General features: G+C 40.3%; 1 protein-coding gene, 1 long non-coding RNA gene and 1 pseudogene across 2 annotated transcripts in view; 1 reads left to right on the top strand and 2 right to left on the bottom strand.

Moving 5' to 3' along the window:
• Window positions 1–5,627: 5,627 nt before the first annotated feature.
• On the bottom strand, window positions 5,628–8,667 carry LOC109448889 (uncharacterized). The gene is made up of 3 exons (XR_002137608.3): window positions 8,542–8,667; window positions 6,521–6,645; window positions 5,628–5,956 (listed from the first exon to the last, which is right to left on the bottom strand). It is a non-coding gene; the product is annotated as an uncharacterized LOC109448889 (long non-coding RNA).
• A 100-nt stretch (window positions 8,668–8,767) lies between these two features.
• The window catches only part of EFHC1 (EF-hand domain containing 1), a 60,247-nt gene continuing 46,481 nt past the window's right edge, over window positions 8,768–22,533 (top strand). The window contains exons 1-2 of the mRNA XM_019734752.3: window positions 8,768–8,972; window positions 21,058–21,279. Of these exons, the coding sequence (XP_019590311.2) occupies window positions 8,910–8,972; window positions 21,058–21,279 (285 nt within the window). The 5' untranslated portion in view covers window positions 8,768–8,909. The remainder of the gene's footprint in view (window positions 8,973–21,057; window positions 21,280–22,533) is intronic.
• On the bottom strand, window positions 12,119–18,745 carry LOC109448862 (electrogenic aspartate/glutamate antiporter SLC25A12, mitochondrial pseudogene; annotated as a pseudogene).

The following is a 22,533-nucleotide window of genomic DNA, read 5'->3' as shown; positions in this document are numbered from 1 at the left end:
AACGCTTTTTATGACCATCAGGGACACTTGGCAGTTTGCAAATGCTTCTGTTGTCACTATTGATAGTTTAACCACTCTTCAGTTATTGATTCATCAAGTATTTATGAATACCTATTGGTGGTAGGCACCCTGTTGGCTCTGGAGATACCATAGTGAGAAGAAAAACAGGCATATGGAGAGTTTGCGGTCTGCTGAGTGAGGACAAGCGTATTCCCACTTGGGGCCACAAGAGGGTCCCCCTCTCCAGGTCTTGGTCCCCATCACAGCCTGAGGGCCATATGGCCTGCGAAATCCACAGGAGGCTGGAATCTGCTTTGGGCCAGAACCTTTTCAAAAGGTTTGAGCTTTTTCCTTCTTCCCCCCAGAGGCTGGAAGCATCTCTGTCACCAGGAAGCCTGTCACCTTACAGCCACTTCGACCCTTCTTGTTACTCCTGCTGCTTCTCCAGCCCTTCTCACTGTCCTCTACATTCAGACACGCAGAAGTCCTATATTTCCACAGGCACTGTAGACTTCCCAGGTACATAAAGTCCCATCTGCAGGGAAGGCAATGTAGGGTTACACCCTGAGTAGTTCTTGAGTTGGTAAACTGGAAACAGCATGCTGAACACTGGCTGCCTCCTTAAACAAACAAACAAAAAACTCAAAACATAAAAAAACACCTTATCCCTTAAATTTTTCTTTTTGGAACTAATATGGAAGGAAAAACATTAAAAAGAGATTTCATTTAAACATTAACTTTGGGCACATATTTACCTAAGGTAAGGGCTTTTCTTGCCTAACATGACAGGAGAGATATGTATTATTTTTTAGACTCCAGGAGGCCTTGACCAACTCAAAGGCTACCGAATATCTCCTCAGATCGTATGCTCTCCAAAACATTTTCACACATCCATTTGAGTTTCTAAATAATCGTGAGGTAAGGCCAAAAAGATCTCCATTAAACTAGGAAACACTGAAAAAGTAGAATGGTTCAAAGGCACACAACTAGTTGTGATGTTTAAACTCAAACTTATTTTTCCTTCAGATAAATTCAGGGCTCAGCTATACAGAAACATCAACACCAAATATTTGCAGAGCCCGTTGCAGTGTGTAAAGTACTTTCACATATTGTGTATACTTTAACCTAATTTCATTTTAACTTTTGATCCTAAATACCTCATGATAGCCAGGGTTGTATCATTTCTTTTCAGGTGAAAGCGACTTCACACTATCTCCTTGGACGCCAAATAAAGCATTCTTTGCACCTCAGTCTGCTTAGAAGCCCAAATGTTTCATTTGGTCACAAGTCCTTTGTGGCATAGATTAGAAAGTCAACGCTCACTCTCCATCATGGCTTCTTGAAAATACTTTTGAATGTTTGGATGAGAAACTCATCTAGTATGAAAAACCTAGCAAGCCCTCCCTCTCATCTTTTACTGGGATTGTCTGTTTTTCAAACAATTGGCTTTCCCAGAGATTTTGACAACTGATATGACTTTGAGTGTGGGATTAAACAGTCTCTGCCTTATAAAGGAGTTATGCAGATATGCAGACTAAGTAGAAAGCCCCCAAAGTCTTTATTTCTCATTTTGAAGTAATATATGCTATTAAACTAAATGCAAAAAAAAAAAATAGAGAAAACAGATAATCCATCACTAAATATCTTCAGGGGAAAAATAAAACTATGTCAAAATATTGTCAATGAGAGGTAAATTACCAGTGTCGTATAAAGCTTCCTGAAAAACCAGACATTGGGAACTAGAAATTTTAAGCAACCTAATACTTTCATTCTATAAAATACAAAATCAACCGTCTTTGGCTGTTTATAGGAATACCAAAATGGATACATTACACTCCCTTCTGAAATTACATTATGTAGGTAATTTGATGATGTTGTGGTTGAGACAGCGGCTCACGAAACAAAGCCAATGATACATTATCTCGTGTTAAAGGAATTCTTTCAAATGCCTCTCAGCTTTCTGAGAGTGCTCTCCTGGAAAGACCTTCATTGGAGGCAAGGCCTAGCCTGCTGGACTGGTATGTGGATTCACTGAAAGTCACTCCACAAACGCTGAACACAAATAGGTGCCAGGTCCTGTTCTAAGTACCAGAGATACAACAATGGACAGAACACACAAATCCCCACCCTTAGGGATTTACATTGAGGGATTGGTGAGGGGATGGCGAGACAAGCAAATCAATGATACAGTGTATTAGAAGGTGATGGTGCCAAGGAGAAATACAGAGCAAGGAAGGACAGGCCAAAGGGGTGGAGTGAGTTTGCTCTTTTAAACAAGATCAGGGAAGACTACAGAAAAAGGTGACAGAGCCAGCTCTGTGTCTCTCCCAGGCAGAGGGAAGAAGTACAAAGGGCTTGAGGCCAGCAAGAACAAAGTGGGGACAGAAGAGACGAGGACAAATTGTGAGAGCCTCAGATTGTGAGCACTGTGGCATTTACTGTGACGTTAAGACAAGGTATGCTGGAGAAGAATTCGCCCCAGGAAGATTCAGGATAGCTGTTTCTCTATATGGACTAATTATTCACTGCATTTTACCTTTCCTTTAGAGAACAGAGCAAATTCTGCTCCCTGCAGTCTATATAAAACCAAGTTATTCTATCTGTGGGCTTGGCCTTGGGCTCTGTGTTCCTATGGACACACACTCATGCTCTCAAGATTCTTTCCAGATTCTTCTCAGAGAGCATTTTCTAAGTGCCTGGAATGCTGACCTCCACTTCCTCCTAGATAGGCAGTGAATGTTTCCTTCTTCTACTGACACTGGTTTGTACGCTGGGTAAACCTCTGGGCAAACACATCCAGAGCAGAGTGTGGAAACTGGGAATAAAAATAATATTAACAATTTCTATTATGTAGTGCTCACTTCTTTGCTGAGCTGTTTCCTTAGATTCTTTTCTTTAACCCTCATACAACCCTATGAGGCAGATACTGTTATTGTCCATATTACCAATGAGGAAACTGTAAATTTGCCCAAGACTACCTGGCTAGTAAGTCATGGAATATCACAGAAACTCAGCCCTTAGAATCCAGAGTTCATATTCTGAAGAACCAAAATTAAGTGAATAGAAGTTCTAACCTCCCATTGCTTATTGTGTAAACTGTAAGTATAGAATCGAGAAGGACATGTAATGTGAATTTTTTTTTTTCCCTCATACATGAAATAAACCTAAAGATGCAGCTCTCGTTTTATTTCTAGACATTGTGGCCAAGCAAAAATCCTTAGACTGTTACTGTTGAAACAGTACTAACTTGAGATTCTTAAATATGTTATGTGCTAGAATCCAACGTGGACCTAGTCACGTTACAAACGTTAATCTCAGAGGCCACCTGTAACCACCTGAAAGACCGTCAAGGACTCAAACCAATTTTAAGAACCACTGACTCCTCAAATTATTTCCCTGCACTTCTCTAGTGAATCCTTCCTCCTCTTCAGGACGTGGTCAATGCAGCCTATTCCTCATTAAAGCGTGTGCGAGCACTATTCTGGGCTATAACAATGTCTCTTTCTTTAAAGACAGCTATGGCACCATGCAAAACATCTCAACTCAGTGTGTTTTCTTTTCAAACAAGAACAAATTATCTCAGAATCTGTCTAATTTTACTAACTAACTAATGTTAATACTTTTCAGGTGTTAGGGTTTCATTTCCCACCTCGGCTGAAAGTACCTCATTCAACACAAAGTACCTCAGTACCAAGTTTGTGTTCAATAAGCTTGTGATAAACATTGTCATTATTATTATTTCTATCACTTCACGTTGAGCAGGGTGCTGTGGGTTCTGTATAAACTCATTTACCCTCTCTGTGGACTCCTGAAAGTCTCTCACCAGAAATGAGGGCTCTCTGCCCTTGGGAGGGATTTCTCCCCACTCCTGACAGATTAAGACGGGTTGTATTTCACCAGGGTTCTGCATGTGTTTTGGTGGGGAATTTATTGCTTTCCTCCACATTCCTTTCACCCTATCTGCATGTCACAGACTATCACTGGCATCAGCAAGACCTTCCTGTGGCATCCTGACCCCGCAGACAGGCTGGCAGCCCCTTCCTTTTCCACTATGGTTCCCATGTGTTCTCAGCCGACAGCAGAAAACCCACTGTACCACTCATTGATTTTTTACTTCTTGATTCCCATCTGGCATAGCTTGAATCATGTTCCCCTAGAAGATACGTTGTCTTAACCCCCAGTACCTCAGCTAGTGACCTTGTTTGGAAATGGTAGTTGCAGATATAAGTAGTTAGGAGGTCCTACTGGAGTAGGGTGGACCCTTAATCCAATGTGACTGGTGTCCTTATAAGAAGAGGAGAGATACAGAGGGAATGTGAAGACATATGACCATGTGAAGGCAAAGAGACACACACGGGGGCGGGGGGCGGCATCATATGATGATGGACGTAGAGACTGGAGTTATGCAGCTGCAGGCCTAGGAATGCCAAGGACGGAGGCTAGGGAAGAGAGCGTGGCCCTAGCCATACCTTGATTCTTGATTTCTAGCCTCCAGAACTGTGGACCATAAATTTCTCTTGTTTTAAGCCACCCAATTGTGCCGCTTTGTTATGGCAGCCCTAGGAAATTCATACACTGCCCTAGGCCAATTGCAGTTTTCTACTTTATGCAATTGACACAATTCGCCCTAACCAGTGGCTCTTGGTCTCTCTCTCAGCTTAGCAAGCACATGTAGAGAATGGAACAAGAATATCCCATCCTCCTCCCACCTACACTCCATTAAAGAGAGAAATGGGGATTGCTCGTCTTAATCAAACAGGAAATACTGATGAGTAGCTTAATACATGTGTGAATGCAGTAGAACCTCTGTGGTAGGATGTTAAATACAGAGACAAAATTCAGAGCAATCAGTTTCAGTGTGGTTAAATGTGTTTCCCATCTGACTCCCCCCGGCTGAAGCAAGTGCTCCTGGCCCCGTTTTGGCAACTGCCCTCTTGGGTCCTCGCCTCTACTCCTCAGCTCTCACAATAGACTCAGGTAATGTTAGAAAGGCTTTTTCAAAGGGAAGAGAATTCCAAATGAATCAGCTAAAGTCATAGAATGGGTTTGACTGAAGGGAGGAAAAAGCCGCAGAAACACAAGTTCTTTCAAACCCTTGGCAGGAGCCCTCTGTAAGACTAAAATAGTCTAAACCCAAATTGTGTGATTTTGTGTCAAATGAAGATTTCCTGTGGGTGCTAAATTTTCAGAATCTGCTTGGAAATCACTATGGATGCTTCTCTTTCCTGTTTTGATACTTCGTAAACACCAAAGTGGTTGACTGGGCACTCTTTTGAGATAGATTCCAGAGACCGAGGAGTGATGGAAATGAAGGGCAGAGAGTACTCAGACTGAGGGACACTCCCCTGCAAGGTGTTATCTCCATATTGAAACACTAGCCACACTCCCAACCCTTTCAAACCTACTGGTGTGTAATTAGGTTTGTTTTTCAGAAACCATGCTGTACCACGTTTGTATAGCAGAGGGACGTAGGGCACCAAAATCACTGTAGAAATATCCAAGACTTGCACATGCGCTCACACATGCGCACACTAGCCTACTTGGCATTTGTCCTGTGATTTTAGGTCCTGAAGAATAATGTCACAGGGTGGAAAATAAAATCTGGCTAAAGCCGGCTCTGGGCAAGATGCTGAACAAAAAGGTGTTTATTTTAGGTCAAGTGCTTGTAGCCTCTACCAGTCCTCAGGAATCCCTGGGAGACATCACTCATCGTGACGCTCTCTTTCAGGCTTGGCCTTCTGGCACTTTACTGTTTCCATATTTTCCATTCCCCAAGCTTTGAAACAACCTGCTAAGGTCATGCGATGTCTCTGTGGTCTTCTGAGTCCAGGCTTTACGCACAGTCTTCAAACCACGGTACTTTCCAGTTTAGTTGCCAGAGATGGTTCCTGTCCTCTTCTTTGTAGTCCACAAAGTGGGAAGTGTCGAGTTCCGACTGAAGTGCAATCCATCTTGACTAGTCATGTTTGGGGAAAATGGGATATAAATGGTTAATCATACCAAACCTTCTCAGGGTTCAAGCAGTTTTCTGAAGCCATGACTTTTTTTTTTTTCTTCCCTCTTCACAGCCCTGTCCCTGCACTTTTTAGCACTGTTGCAACACTGCCTGGCTTCCCCTCATCAGAGGTGATGCTATTTTTATGATGCCATAGACAGAAGTTTTCTTCACCATACTTTCCTAGGGTCCGCAAGTAGTTATACACACTCTGTTAACCATTTAACTACTGTGCTTTTCTGGGAAAGAAAGGTTTTTGAGCAGAGGACACGCCTCAAATAGAAACAGATGACACAATGGGTAATAGGCTTAGGCATGACTCACCCTTTCCAGCCACCATGGGTTCCTTCCCTACCCAACCCAGGGAACACAGACCCCAGTGCAACTATGCACTTAGTCCAGAAAGGCTCTTCAAAGTGTATTCTAATGCCATGGATTTACTTTTATTAAAAGAGCTGAGGGAGGGATCATATGACTGGTAAGGATTTAAGGTTATCATGAAGAATCAGCAAGGATTATAGTTACCAGTGATTCTGGATACTCAGCATCAATGCGGTGGAGAAAAGTGGGAGAACCATCTTCTCTCTGAAGTTTGAACTTGCCAACTTGAAATATTTTCCCAGCGGTTGGCTTTCATCCCAGTTCACTGGCTAAGATATAATGCAATAGACAGATACTTAAAAGTTTTCAGTAACTTCAACAATGCTAATCAATTAATGTCTTAAAAATGTATTAAATGCCTGCATTAAAGTAATATATCAATAGAAAATTAAAATTTAAAAAGGTTAAAAAAAAGTGGGGGGTGGGGAGAAGAACATGAAACAGAAGTGGCCAAAGGAGAGGAATAGTTAGTAGAAAAGAAACTCTTTGGGCAGGGTGTGGCAGACAGCCACCAATAACTGTTTCATGTGCCACTAGTAGCTTCATGTCCATTGAGCTTCAAGTCCATTAGTGAAAAACAACAGGAGGATTTGTTCTGACAAGCAGCAATAAAACCGTGTTTCCTGGAAAATAAGACCTAGCCAGACCATCAGCTCTAATGCGTCTTTTGGAGCTAAAATTAATGTAAGACCCAGTCTTATATTATATTATACCCGGTCTTATATTATGTTAATATAAGAGTGGGTCTTATAATAATTTTTGCTCCAAAAGACACATTAGAGCTGATGGTCCGACTAGGTCTTATTTTCGGGAAACACAGAACCAAAGCTGCTGTCTGCACTGTCAGTAAACTACTCATGACATGGAAATATGCTTTCTGTCAGGCTATTATGTTCCTAAACTGGCTCATTATTGTTAACCTAAAAATAAAAAGGCCTTCCAAAGTGAGAGGCAACAAACATTTACTGAGATCAATAACAATAGCTATTAGGGAATCATTACTTCTAGCAGAAGCCCAAATAATGTTCCGATTAGGAGACAAAGGCAATAGGTATTTGTGAGAAAGGGCAGGGGAGCCATTACATCAACAGAAGGAAGGTGTTTCTGTTGGTGCAGATAACACAGTGATGTTAATCCTAAACAATGTTTTTAAATTTCAGTCCAGTAGTCACCATTTTAGCAGTCATAATAACTACTTTCTTGTTATCTTTGCAAACAGTTCTTTTGCAAGGCACAAGGTTGCTCAGGCCTCATCCAAAGGTGATTTTACCATTTTAACATTCCAAGGAGTTGAGACATGAGACATACAAGGCAGTTCCTCTGGCATGGCAGCTCCGGCTCCATTTTAAAGTGGCTCCGTGTATATTACTGTTTACATTATCAGAAACAGCTATCACAAAACTCAGATTCCTGGGCCCCATTTCAGACCTAAAGAATCCCATGTCTAGGCACAAAGGTTTTGTTTGCTTTTTAGGTTCCTCAGTGCTGATGGGTGTGGTTTTTTTTTTTCTTCTTCTTCTTCCTACAAATGTTTCAGGAGCAGGACCACATTTTCTTTTAAGGAATAATAATTTAAACACATTTCGTAAAAAGCACCAAAGCTGAGAATACCTATGATTCTGACAGTATTTCACCTCATTTATTTGTGAGTCTTCTTAGTTTTCTCTTTGAAGGAGAGTCTTTCCCCTTATGGTTCTGAGCTTTTCATTGCAGCTGCAGGTATGTACTATACATTATGGAGATCAAGAGAATTGAGATGAGCACGTTGTAGCCCTCCAGTCAACAAGTGTTTAGTGTCCTGAGGCAAATATACAAGGCGAGGCCTGTAAGAACTCAGGGTGAAGAACTGCAGGCCTTGGCAGTAGGTGAGGATGGAAAAAAAGACCGTGCAGCAGCGTTTAAGAATTAGGGACAAGAGGGTCCCTAGTTCATTGAACACCCTTAAGCAACAGAGATACAACCATGAACGATCCGCAATCCCTGCCCCCAAGAAACACCATCCGGGTAGGTAACACTTTCATCCGGAACCAACCATTTACACCTCAGTGTGAACTGGGACGACAGCCCTTTTCCCAGAGCTGGGAGAAAAGTATGCTAAGAATTCACAACGCCAGCGGGGAGCGGTGAAGACTGGGGTGGAGGGAAGGAAGGAACTTCGATTTTACCTCAATTCATTATCTAAGTGCCGCTCCAACCCCTGGAACTCTCCGAGAGAACTTGTCCTTCTCAATCTCCTCACCCACCAGCTTTCACGTCCCATTGGCTAGAGAGGGGAGGGGCGGGGCCAGCTGCGCAACGCCCACCAACCGCGCCCCTTTCGTCGCGTCCATGTTACCGCGAGAATACCGAGTCCCCAGGGCGGCGCACGCGTAGACCTGTCAAGCTTGCTCCTCAGACCCCGCCCTCCAATCGTGGGTGATCGGGCTGTTAGGAGTTGCCATGGAGCTTTAGGAGGCCAGAGAACGCAGTTCGTCTCCCGGGCAACCAGTTAGGACAAAACCGGTCCTAGCTGGCGGCGGCGATAGCGGCTGCGATGGTGTCCAACCCGGTGCACGGCCTGCCCTTTCTCCCGGGCACGTCCTTTACGGACTCCACGGTGAGAGCTTACCCGCCCAACTCCCTTCCCCATCCCATCCCCGGGCGCCTCGGCCGCTTAGTGCATCTCCATTCTCTTCCACCCAAATTGGTCATCTCTCCCTTCAAACCCGTTCTCTGCTCGGGCCCTGTTCTCCCTTCCCTACGGCAATTCTGTCCTCCCCCACCCAGCCTCATCCTTTCTCTCCCATACTTTGTCCTTCGCTCCATCCCTCTCTAGGTTTTCCCCTCTACCCTGGCTGTTCATTGGCCTCCTTCGTTCTCATCTTCCTCGCCGCGTTCTTTCGTGTTGCTCTAGCCCCTGCAGCTTCGCCCTCTAGATCACTGTTTCCCCACCTTACTCCCCAGCTCTGTCCAGGTCCTTTCCCAGGCGCATTCTCCCACACTATACTTCGCCGGTTCTTAACCACTCATCTCCTACCCGCCCTGGCCTGGGTCCCTTCTCCCACCCAGCCTCTACATTTCATCCTCGTTTCCAAGAGCCCCATCCTACCCACTGTCTCCAGGCCCATTATTCCCGCTCCCTTCCTCTTCATCAGAAGAGGACCCAGTAACCTTTCTCACTCCCAGCTCCATCTCCTGTCTTATATATCATGTCACTCACTCTCTTCTTTCCGCCAGGTCCTTCCAGCATTTCTGCCTTTTCTACAATTTGGTCCCATAATCTCCCCATTCTTGTTTTATCTTCTTTCTCAATTGTTTCTCTGAAAGTTAGACTCTCAACACTTGCCCGTCCTCCTCCCAAACCATCCTTCCCTGCTTTGTAGGAGATAATTCCATTCCAGTTCCTTCAGTCACAATTGATTAGTTGTTTTTTTCTACCCGTACCTCTATGTTTTATGCGTTAGCATTTTGATAAAAGATTCCTGTTTACATTTTGTTTCGCTCCTTCTAGACCTTAAGTGTATTTAATTGCATTCTCTAGACAAAATGGAAAGCTTGTTTTTCTTCTCCTAACATAATTTAGCCCTTAATGAAATTGTTTAGTTATTTGTTTTAATTCTAATAGGGTTATTAAAATATATGTCGGAAGAGCAATATTGAAATTCAGTAGACTGATTATCATAGATGAGTCAAGAATAATTTATATTTATATAGTTTAATAATTTAAGTGGTAAGTTCCTCTCCATGGCCATAAGGGTGAGATAAAATACAGTCAATTTATTTTCTTTGGGAGAAGGAATTGAAATTGAAAGTTTGGTGAGGGAACTTGGATTCTGAATCTCTTCTTTATAATCATTCCTGCATTAAGACACAGCATCATAGATTTTTCACCTCAGTGGACTTTTCAGTTTTATGTTATTTAGAAAATGTGTGGCCCTGTGCAGGAGAAGCCTAAACATTTGGTGTGGTGAGTGTGGGTTACCCACAAGGCAGGGTTGAGTTGATTTGGGGGATCACAGAGATGTGGACTGGAGGTGCCAGGCTCTAAGAACACATATTGCCGTACTACAAGTAAGTAGTCATATGTATAACTCTCACAGCGTTCAGAAGGTGAACCGTAATGACTAAGAAGGATGGGGAGGCAATAAGTTGCCTGGCCTGCGGTGCTCATGAGAATCCATTAATAAAGGTCATATGTTGAGTGATGGTAGTGATGTCTGTCTGAAGTGGGGAAAGCAAATGAAGCAGCTGATGTTGCTTCTGTCTTTAGAAGTGGAAGAGGAGGAGCTTAAAGTTATAGAAATTACCCAGTGAAGAAGTCAACTCTGCCCATTTTGTTCTATGACATGTGTGTTATGCGTCTGGAGCAGCTCTTGTCAACTGACTTGTGACCCTGAATGTGTGACCCTCAAAAACAGTCCGCAATCCATGACTCAGCAAAAGATATTTAGTCTGTTGTATATTTTATATTAGTACAGATCTTGAAAGATGGTAGATTGGGCTGCAAAGAAATTGGGAGATAGGTAAGGCATTTTTTTCAGAAAAAAATATATTTTATGATTTATCCTAAATTTTATATATGTGTATATATATGTATGTGTATTTGTGTGTGTATATATGTACATATGATTTTGGAAGAACAGAAAAATGAAAAATTCGACCAAATTAATGTAACCTCTATTTTGTTTTCATCTTCTTTTCCAGCTTTAGTGAGATTTAATTGATGTATAACATTGTGTAAGTTTAAATTGTACAACTGGTTGGTTTGATTCACTTATATTTTGCAAAATCATTACCACCACTCTTTTAATTACTATAGCTTTGTAGTATACAGTTGAAGTTTAAACAACTCAGTGGTTACAGGTGCACACCTCCTGCACAGTTGAAAATCCACATGTAAGTAAAGTTGGCGCCCCGCATACGTAGATTCCCAACCGCAGAATTGTCCCTTGAACAACACTGGTTTGAACCGCATAGGTCAATTGAAAAATATTTGCATATAAGTGGATGTGCGCATTTCGAACTTGTGTTGTTCAAGGATCAACTGTAGTTTGAAATCAGGAAGTGTGATTCCTGCAGCTTTGTTCTTTCTCAGGATTGCGTTGGCTGTTTAGGGTCTTTTGTGACTACATACAAACTTGAGGATTTTTTCTTCTATTTCTGTGAAAAATGCCATTGGAATTTTGGCAGAGATAACATTGAATCTATAGGTTGCTTTGGGTATTATGGGCATTTTAATAATATTAAATCTTCCAGCCATGAACACAGGATATCTTTCCATTTGTTTGTGCCTTCTTCAATTTCATCAAAGTCTTGTAGTTTTCAGTATGCAGATCTTTCATCTTGGTTAAATTTATTCGTAAGTATTTTATTGTTTTTGATGCCATTGTGAATGGGCTTGTTTTCTTTATTTCTTTTTCAGATATTTCATTGTTAATGTATAGAAAAGCAACTGATTTCAGTATCTTGATTTTGTATCCTGCAGCTTTACAGAATTTGTTGATTAGTTCTAATAGCTTTTTGGTGGCGTTCATATCATCTGCAAACAAAGAGAATTTTACTTCTTCCTTTCTTATTTGGATGCCCTTTTATGTCTTTTTCCTAGCCTGATTGCTCTGGTTAGACTTCCAGAACTATGTTGAATAGGAATGGTACAAGTGGGCATCCTTGTCTTGTTCCTGATCTTAGAGGAAAAGCTGTCAACCGTTCACCATTGAGTATGATGTTAGCTATGGCTTGTCATATATGGCCTTTACTCTGTTGAGGGAGTATGACCTTCTGTACTCAATTTGTTGAGAGTTTTTATCTGAATGGACGTTGTATTGCTTTTTCTCCATCTATTGAGATGATCATATGATTTTTATCTTTCATTCTATTAATGTGGTGTATCACAATTATTGCTTTTCCTATGTTGAACTATCCTTGCATTTCAGGGGTAAGTCCCACTCAATCATGGTGTATGAACCTTTTAATAAGCTGTTGAGTTTAGTTTGCTAATATTTTGTTGATAATTTTTGCATCATTTTTCATTAGGGATGTTGGTCTGTAATTTTCTTTTCTTGTAGTATCCTTGCCTGATTTTGGTATCAGGGTAATGCTGGCCTTGTCAAATGAGTTTGGGAGTGTTCCTTCTTCTTCTATTTTTTGGAAGAGTTTGAAAAGGATTTGCATTAATTCACTGGTAATTCACTGGTAAAATTCACCAGTGAAAACATCTGAGCTTTTCTTGTTGGTTGATTTTTGATTACTGATTTATTGATTTATTAATGGTTTATTCAGATTTTCTGTTTCTTGATGATTCAGTCTTGGTAGGTTGTATGTTTCTAGGAATTTATCCATTTCTTAGTAATCCTATTTTGTGGATTATATACCTGTTAATAATAGTTTCTCATGATCCTTTGTATTGCTGTGGTATCAGTTGTAATGTTTCATTTCTGTTTTTATTTATTCAAATTCTTTTTTTTCTTTCTTACTTTACCTAAAAAGTTTGCCAATTTTGTTTTTCTTTTAAAAAATGGCCTCTTAGTTTTGTTGATCTTTTCTATCGTTTTCTAATCTCTATTTCGTTTATTTCTGCTCTTATCTTTATTTCCTTCCTTCTGCTAACTGTGTGCTTAGTTCTTCTCTTTCTAGTTCCTTGAGGTGTAAAGTGAGGTAGTTTATTTGAGCTCTTTCTCGTTTCTTTTTAACAATTTTTTAAAATTTATTTTTCAATTACAGTTGGCATACAATATTATATTAGTTTCACGTGTACAACATAGTGATTAGACATTTATATATCTTATAAAGTAATCACCCTGCTAAGTCTAGTACCATCTGACACCATACGTGTAGATCTTTCTTAATGCATGCATTTCTCACTATAAAAATTCCCTCTTAGAACTGCTTTTGCAGCATCCCATAGGTTTTCATACATTGTGCTTCCATTTTTGTTGGTTTTAAGGTATTTTTTGATTTCCCTTTTGATTTCTTCTTTGACCCATTGGTTATTCAGGAGTGTTTTGTGTAATTTCCACATATTTGTGAATTTTCAGCTTTTTTCCTGTTCTTTTTTAAAAACTTTTTCTTATTACAGAAAATTTCAAACACACACAAAAATAGAGAGAATAGTATAATGAACCTAATGTACTTATTGGCTAGCTTCAAAATTATCAACATTTTGCCCAAGTTCTTAACCACCATATTTTATTTATTTATTTATTTTTCATGTAATACATTTATTTTCTTGTGATTCTTAATAAAACACTTTCAAAACATTCTATACATTCAAGCCACTCAGAACTGCATTACATTCTATAAATGTGATTTGCTGGACTGAGGTACCAAGATGCCTCTGTACAAAGATGTACAATGTGTACAGTCGCTGTAAGTGCAAGCTGTGCACAGCAGGCCAGAACACTAATTCAAGCCACGGCTTAGACAACATCTCAACATATAAGACTGAAGCTTGAAACTGCATTGGTTTTTTCCTGGGCAAGTGATTACTTTATAAACAAATATATGTATATGTCATAGAAAGAATAGCTTGGCTCCCCCAGCTCAGTCAGCACCATGCAGCTGACTGCACACAACAGGGCTGTTCTCCTAGGCCTCTCCAGGGTGCCGTTTGGCCACACTCAAGGTCGTCTCATTCCTGAGCTGCTGTCGCTGCCTTTGACTGAATGACAGGGAACTAGGAGATTTAAATTTAGGGATCTAAAGGCCAGACTTGTCTTCAATGTCAACAAAAGGGGCTGTGACGAGTTTGTATCCACCGATGTGATAGGGATTGACAGGAAGAAGGTCTGCGATGCGTGATTTAGGTGTTGGTTCCGAGCCAGAGGGTTTGAGGCCTCCAAAATCAATGTAAAACCACTCCTGGAGGAATTCATAGGGGACCAGGGTAACACCAAACTGGGCAGAGGATCAAAACACTCGAGCTGCAGTCCCTTTCCAAAATGCAAAGGGCGCTTCTTCTTGGAGTATCTTCCTGAAACAGTTGATGACACCACTGTATGTCATCTGGCCAGCATAGCATGGGCAGCCACTTGCAATCTTGTCTTGATGTCATCACCACGGGTCACCAGAGAAGTGGCAGGCACACCTGCCATGGCTCCAGCTGCAAAGAGATTGAAACCTCCCACGTGTGTGTTTTCATCAGCCAGAAATAGTTTGCAATGAGCATAAATAGGAAAATAGATTGCAGGAAAGGGAATGTCTCGGAAGAAATACACTTTGATACCCTTTTACAAACCAAAAAGTCCCAAATCCCAGAGCACACTCAGGGCACTGACACTGGGTCCTGTAGGGATCTCTCCAACTACCTGCAGGCAAATCTTTACTATCTCCAGTGGGTTGGTAAAGATGACCTGAGAAGCACCAGCACAACCTCCAGCAAGGACTTCTGTGAAAAGTGGAATGGAACTGTCCATTCTCGTAAATTCGTCCCAAACAAAATCATTAACAGTGAGTTTAATAATAGCCTTTTCTGGAGCAACCCCTATAAGTTGTGGTATCAGACCCTGGTAGTCCAAAGAAGCCCTCCTTAAAACAAGACTTCCTTAAAACAGTCGAAGCTGTTTTTGTACATCAGCTCCCCCACAATAGAGCCAGTGCACCCTGGTTTTGCATGCTCGTCTTCACCAGATCTATGGGATATATGGCAGTGGCTCCCACAGCCCCAGCAACTGAGCTGAGAGTGAATCCGTAAGCAGAGTCGGCCATCTGGAGCCAGATCGGCCTGCCTAAACCATGAGATTGCTGTCTCTCAAGTTCTGCCAGGTAGTAAGGTAAGGCCGCATCAGGCAATGGAGCTACTCTCTCAATATCTGCCAAAGTCAAGCACTTTGTAGCATTATATAACTTTGCAAACTGGTATAAGATATCAGTTTCTAGTGGGTGACTTCTCCATAGCATATGGCTCTCTGGGAAAATTCTTCATTTGTAACTTCAGCATTTTTTCTTGTGCCAATAACAAGCTCCAGGTTATTCAGTAAGGAGTTAAATGCATTGGAGTAGGAGAAGCTAACCTGATGTGAGATACTTCCTCCAGCTGCTGAAACTAAGTTCTCCTCCACAAAGGGAGTAAGCATGTGAGACCAAATGGTAACCATGATGTCACTGAAAGCCAGACCAGAAATCATGCCAGTGTTACTTTTGTCTTTCAGTACAAAAGCTTGTTTTGCATGGTCCAATTGTAACTCTTGGAGAAACTGTGTGAATTCTGTGTAGTTAAGATGCTTCTTTCAATTATGCCCAAAATGCAGTCAGATAAATTCAGTCCCAGTTAAAAGGGATGTGATGATGAATAATAGTCTACAAAAATGTCTTCGATATATTTATAAAAGTCAACTCACAAATGACTGTACTTCAACAAGCATAGACTGGGTAGACAAATTTAGAAGTCTGACCAGGGCTGGCACTCTTCTCCAAGACTGCCGCCATGCCTGTTCGATGAATGAGCCTGGAAGGAGCTGCTATACCAATGGTGTGGCCAGAGAACTCCTCTAAATGTCACCTCTCCATTTCTACTCTTGTCAAACATTTGGAAAGCCACTATGAACATGGAATCTGGAGCACATAAAACAGATTCAAATGCCGAAAACTCTTGGTAGGAGATCAACCCATCCTTGGTTTGATGAGCTACTCCTGCCAAGAGCTGCACTATCTTTGGATTGCTATTCGGATCATTATACAGTCCAAGATAGTGCTGGACAAAGTCTTCTGGAGTCATGTAATGTACTCCATCGACCTCAGTGCTGGCATATGAGTCAGGAGGATTTCATAATAGTCTTGACTTTAAAACTATCAGGAAATAGAGCATCCTTAGCACAAACCACCAAGGACACAATAGCCAACAAGAAAACCCTTATCCAGCATATTTTAAAAATATAACCACAACACTGTATCAGAGCTGAAATAATTAAAATAATTATTTACTGTCATTTAATACCTATCAGTGTGTAAGTTTCACCTATTGTCAAAAAGGCCTTTTTGCAGGTGGCATATTTTAATCATCTTCCTATTATTTCACATCATTGTGGTCAGGAAAGATACTTGGTATAATTTGAATCTGCTGAGACTTGTTTTGTGACCTATCATGTGATCTAGTCTGCAGACTGTTCTATGTGGACTTAAGAAGAATGTATTCTGCTGCTGTTGGATGGATTGTTCTGCATTTATCTGTTCAGTTAATTCGAGATAAAGTATAGCTCAAATCCAGTGCAAAGTATAATTCCAATCCAATGCTTCCTTGTTGATTTTCAATCTGACTGATAACATAACATCCATTGTTGAAAATAGAGATTAAAATCCACTACTATTACTGGTTTGGTTTTTGTGTGTGTGTATTTCTTTCTTCAGGTCTGTTAGTATTTTTCTTAATATTTTAGTGTTTAATATTTTTCTTAATATTTTAGTATTTCTTAATATTTTCTTAATATTCTCTGATGTTGGGTGTATATGTATTTACAGTTGTTTATATCTTTTTGGTGAATTGACCCCCTTATCACTATATAATGACCAACTTTGTTTCTCATTACCATTTTTGGCTTAAAATCTATTTTATCTGATATAAGTACAGCTACCCCTGCTCTCTTTTGCTTTCCATCTGCATGGGAATAACTTTTTCCATCCCTTCACCTTCAGCCTATGTGTGTCCTTAAAGCTGAAATGAGTCCCATGTAGGCAGCATATGGTTGGGTCTTGTGGGCTTGCCTTTTGATTGGAGATACCAATCCTTTTACATTTAGAGTAATTGTTGCTAGGAAAGGACTTAATCTTATTGTTTTCTGGCTATTTTGTGCATGTACCCTTGTTTGTTTCTTCCTCCCTTGCTGCCTTCCTTTGTGAATTGATAATTTTCCAGTGGTATGTTTTGATTCCCTTCTCTTTATCTTTTGTGAATCTACTGTAGGTTTTTTGCTTTGTGGTTACCATGAGGCTTACATAAAACATAAACATATACATAACATTCTGTTTTACACTGATAACAATTCATCTTTGATCACATCCAAAACTTTGCCCTTTTATTCCCTTCCCTTTGTGTTTTTCGACGTCACCATTTACATCTTTGCATAGTGTGTATCCATTAACAAATAGTTGAAGCTATAGCTGTTTTTAATACTTTTGTCCTTTAACCTTTATACTAGAGTTAAGTAGTTAACACCTCACCATATTATAATATTAGGGTATTCTATATGCTTACTTTACCTGTGTGTTATCTGCTTTCATGTTACTAATTAATGCCTTTTTGTTTCAGCTTGAAGAATTTATTTAAGCATTTCTCATAAGTCAAGTTTAGTGATAATAAGTTACCTCTTTTGTTCATTAGGGAAAAATTTTATCTCAGCTTTATTTCTGAAGCACAACTTTTCTGGGTAAAATATTCTTGGTTGGCAGTTGCTTTCTTTCAGCACTTTGAACATATCATTTCATTTTACTCCTGGCCTACAAGATCTTTGCTGAGAAATCTGCTGATAGACTTATGGAGGTTCCCTTCTATGAGAAGATATTTTTTCTTTAACTGTTTTAAAATTTTTCTCTGTCTTTGATTTTAGACAGTTTTATTATGTGTCTTGGAGAAGATCATTTCAGATGGAAATTTTGGAGCAACCTATTACCTTCATAAACTTGTATACCCAACTCTCTCCCCACATTTGGGAAGTTCTCAGCCATTATTTCTTTCTTTTTAAAAATTAAATTATTGGGGTGACATTGGTTAGTAAAATTATATAGGTTTCAAATGTATATTTCTATATATTGTGTTGTGTGGTCACCACCTAGAGTCAGTTCTCCTTCTATCACGATATGTTTGACCCCTTTTTCCTTTTCTCCCACCCTCCTCCACATTATTTCTTTAAATAAACATTCTACCCCTTTCTCCTTTTCTTATCCTTCTGGGACTCTAATGATACATACATTATTTCTCTTGTTGGTGTTCTGTAAGTCCCATAGGCTTTCTTCATTTTCTTTTCTTTTTTTTTTCTTTTTTTTTCTCCTCTGATTAGATAATTTTAATTGATTTGTCTTCCAGCTCACAGATTCTTTCTTCTGCCTGTTCAAATCTTCTGTTAAAGCTACTGTTGAATTCTTCAGTTCAATGACTATTCTTCAGCTCCAAAATTTTTGTTTGGTTCTTTTAAATGTTTTCTATCTGTTGAACTTCTCATTTTGTTCTTGTATTGTTTTCCTGATATCATTAAATTGTTTATGTATGTTCTCTTGTAGCTCTTTGATATCTTTAGGACAATTATTTTGAATTTGTTTTAAACAGGCAATTCCTGGTTCCTGATTTCTTTGGGGTCAGTTACTATAAGGTTACTGCATTCTTTTGGTGGAGTCATGTTTCCCTGATTCTTCATGACCCCTGTAGTCTTCCATAGTTGGCTTCACATTTGAAGAAGCAGTCATTTTTTCTAGATTTTATGGACTGATTTTAGGAAGGGTAGAGTTTCACCTGCAGGTGAGGGTTACTGAAGTATGCTGTGCTCCTGGGTCTAGTGGTGCAGGGCACCAGGTGCGGAGGTCTGTGGCAGCACTGGGTTTGGCAGGGGCATGATGTCTCTTTGGCTCAGGCCACTGGAGTCTACAGCATTGAAAACTATCGTCCTTGGCAAGCACTGCAGGGGGTCTGCAGTGGCTGCAAGGGCTTTTGGGATCTTCAATAGCACTTCCAGGTCCAGTGGCTAGGAACCAGGGCAAACAGCAGTGGTGGCCAGAGCCCGTGATGTGCACATACTCAGCTGCAGGGGGCCAGCTATAGGTGGCTATGTAGTGGCAGGGGCTGTTTGCAGACACACACGTAGTGGTGGGGGCCAGAGCAAGTGCCTGGGCCAACTATGGGCTCCCTGACAGCTAGAGGTGTCCTGGTCGTCAGAGTGCTGTCTCATGGCACACCTTCTCAAGCGTGCACACTCTCCCCCAGGCATGCACAATGCAGTGGAGGCCTGTGGTCGGGGTCAGGCCGGCTACATGCAGGTGCACAGCTGAAGGGATTCACTCCAAGCTCATGCCCAGCAGTGGGGGCCAGCCGGCATGGTGAGTCTGTGCTGGCATCTTGTACGTGAGCAGCTGCAGAAGCCTGAGCTGGCTGCTGGTATATTTCCTGACCTCCAGCAGGAACAAGGGAAAGAGAGAGTGGGGACTCAGGTGGCTGGTGTCAGCAAACATGAATACCTGTGGGGGTGGAAGCTGGTGAAATCTGCAGGGGGTACACTGCAGCTTCTGCGGCTCTACTTGCTCTTGGCTTCGTGCAAGTGGCAAAATCTGCTGGGTTTGTCCACTGAGCAAGTCTCCGTGAACCTTAGTCACTTCCACTGAGTGGCTGCTGCCAGAAGCCCCTGCTTTCCTTCCTTGTTACTAGCTGGCTTTATACACTTCAGCTTTGCTGGTCTGGGTGGGGTGAAACTGAAGAGAGACTTTCCTGTAGTGCCCCCAGACTAGAGAAACTGGTTGTTCACCGTCTCTTCCTTTCCTGGCGGAGGCAACTCTTTCTAGCTGGGAAGTTCCCTCTTGGAGCTGAACAATTCCAGCTTGGGGGATGGGATGATACAGGTAAAATGAAGTTGCCTTCCTTCTCTTGAGCGATTAGTGTTAGATATTTTTTGTTGTTCCACTGTATTGCTGAAACCTCCTAAGTGGACTCTAGTGCTCTTCCAGAGCTGTTTTTGTTCGTGGATACCTAATAATTGACCTTTGCAAAGGACTGGGGAGACTGGGGTCTCCTATGCTGTCATTTGGTCTTCTCTGCCTCCCAAAATAGTTCCCTTATACTTTTTTGTTTTTTATTTAATCTTTTGTTTTTTTCTAATTACTAATAAAAATGTCTTCATTATGTAAAAAATGAGCATAAATCAGAAATGTATAATTCAGACAGAGAACATTCTCCAAATCCATTCTCTCTTCAGGCACATGTTTGCATGCTTGGAATTTTAGTACACATATAATTTTATATGTTGCTTTTTGGGGCTTATTAAATCAAACATTTCCCCCAGATTGCCACATGGTCTTTAAAACCAATATTTTAATGGCTGCATAATATCCACTACGTGAGTTTTCCATCATTTACTCATATGTTTGTCTTTTTTATTGTTTCTAATATTTTTACTATTGTAATTAACTATTATAATTATAATGGTCAGCTTTAGGTATAGCGTTCTTTCCCATAATTTTGGATTATAGCCTTAAAATAAAGGATCGAGGTAGAATTGCTGAGATCAAGACTTTAAATATATAACATCTATTTTCTTTCCAAAAAGATGTGTGAATGTATTTGTAACGTGTTATATTGTAACATGTACAATGTAAGTGTCATTATAACAAGAAGGGTCTTTCATTTCAGGTAAAAATTGATTTCACAGAACCAGATCTTCTAGGTTCCATGGTTTATGACTACCAGATAAGACAAAAAACATGGGAAAACTAGTGAAAAATTAAGATTTTAATACACTAAAACTAGTATGAAAAATGAGCTGGTTGTTAATTAAGTGTACTGAAGCAGGGCTTTAAGTTTTAAGGACAGGGTGATGCTTTCCTCTTCTTTTCATGGCCAGATGTTTTAGCTTAAAATACAAGAACCTTCTAATATAGCTAAACTTTGATAATAAGGTTTGTGATGTTTATAAGCAAAGGTTTAAGTTGTATTTTTGAAAGTTAGCTCTTTTACGTAAAAAAATTTATTAATGATACATTTCTTTTCTTTTTTTTCTTTCTTTTTTTTCCAGAAAACAGCATTTCATAGAAGCCAGACTCTGAGCTACAGGAATGGCTACGCAATTGCTCGACGTCCCACAGTTGGGATAGGTGGGACCCGGCTCCAGTTCAACCAGTTGTCCCAGGCTGACCTGGATGAGTTGGCCAACAAGACACCAGTTCTAACTTATGGCGAGCCTAAGCAGACCCCACCTGCAAGTTTTATTCCTGCGCATGTCGCTTTTGACAAAAAGGTATCATCTGGGATTTTACGATACCCCTTGCATTCAAGTTTCTGAGAGCCAACTGTTTCCAGAAAGGTCAACAATAAACCACAGGTTTTCCAGAGTGCTCGGAGGAGAAAATTGTTCAAATGCCTCAACCCTTAGTCATAGACAGCTGAACTCAGGATTGAAAGAGCCTTTCTTTAGTCAGGAAGCCGATTACAGAAAATAATTCCCTGTAGACTTCACTGAAATATTTTCCAAATACAGTTAAATAAAAGTTGGATGAATTCTGAATTCTTGAGTTCATACTGCTCTATGTTTAGCTGCTGTGTGTTTTCTTTGTATATATATATATTCTATAAAGATGACAAATCCTTAATCTCTATGAAATGCAAAATGTCATAATGACAACTCCATCTATTGTCAGTTTTCTCCAGGCTGTCTCTATAAGTTTTTGTTTTTCAGGGAACATTTTAGGTTTGGCATTAACATAACCAAAGTGTAGTAGAACATATTTGTTTGTGTCTTATTTACCCTTATGCTTTTGTAATGTGAGTTAACATTATTTCCATCTGTTGACATCATCCTTGATTTTCCTTGTCAGTGAACTTCCTCTTTTCACTAAGGTACGATAATCCTAACCCTGGACATATAGCAGAATCACTGGGGGGACTTTTAAGAAACATAGATGCTTCCCCAGTCCTCATTGATTCTGATTTCCAGATGATTTTTATGTATAACTGGGTCTGAGAACTATTGACCAATTTTTATAAGTTAGCTTTATTAATTTATTCTTAGCCTGTTTTTTGTCTTTTCATTTTATTATTTTTGTTAAATGTCTATGCAATTTTTACCCAGCTAGTCAACCTTTAAAGAATACCTATTGAAGCTAGAGGCGTGAAGATACAAAATAGTCTGGTGGTACAACTATGCCATTTATGTTAATAATCACTTAATTAAAAACAATTAATGTCTCAGCCAGAATCCCTATAAGCCCCTCTTCCTCATCTCAGTTGACTCATTTGATAGGAACTGCTCACATATCCATTCATAGGCTGAACCTACACATCCAACTAAATAGTATCAGTTATACGATTGGGTATTTCTTTACCTTTTTCTTGTTTGTCTTGTTTATTCACAGCTGTGACAGGCACTGCAAAATCAATAAATAAGGGAGAGGGTGAAAATACAAGAAAGGAGTGGGATAGGTATTTAACAATTTATCAAGATATAAATCCTGGTAGGTTCAATTTTTATTGAAAAGAATAGCAAATAGCTGTT

Source organism: Rhinolophus sinicus, chromosome 2, assembly GCF_057876585.1.
Source record: "Rhinolophus sinicus isolate RSI-liver-muscle chromosome 2, RSI-T2T, whole genome shotgun sequence".
Lineage (NCBI taxonomy): Eukaryota > Metazoa > Chordata > Mammalia > Chiroptera > Rhinolophidae > Rhinolophus > Rhinolophus sinicus.
The sequence above is the reverse complement of the archived record's forward strand: the minus strand, read 5'-3'. Positions and strand labels throughout refer to the sequence as shown.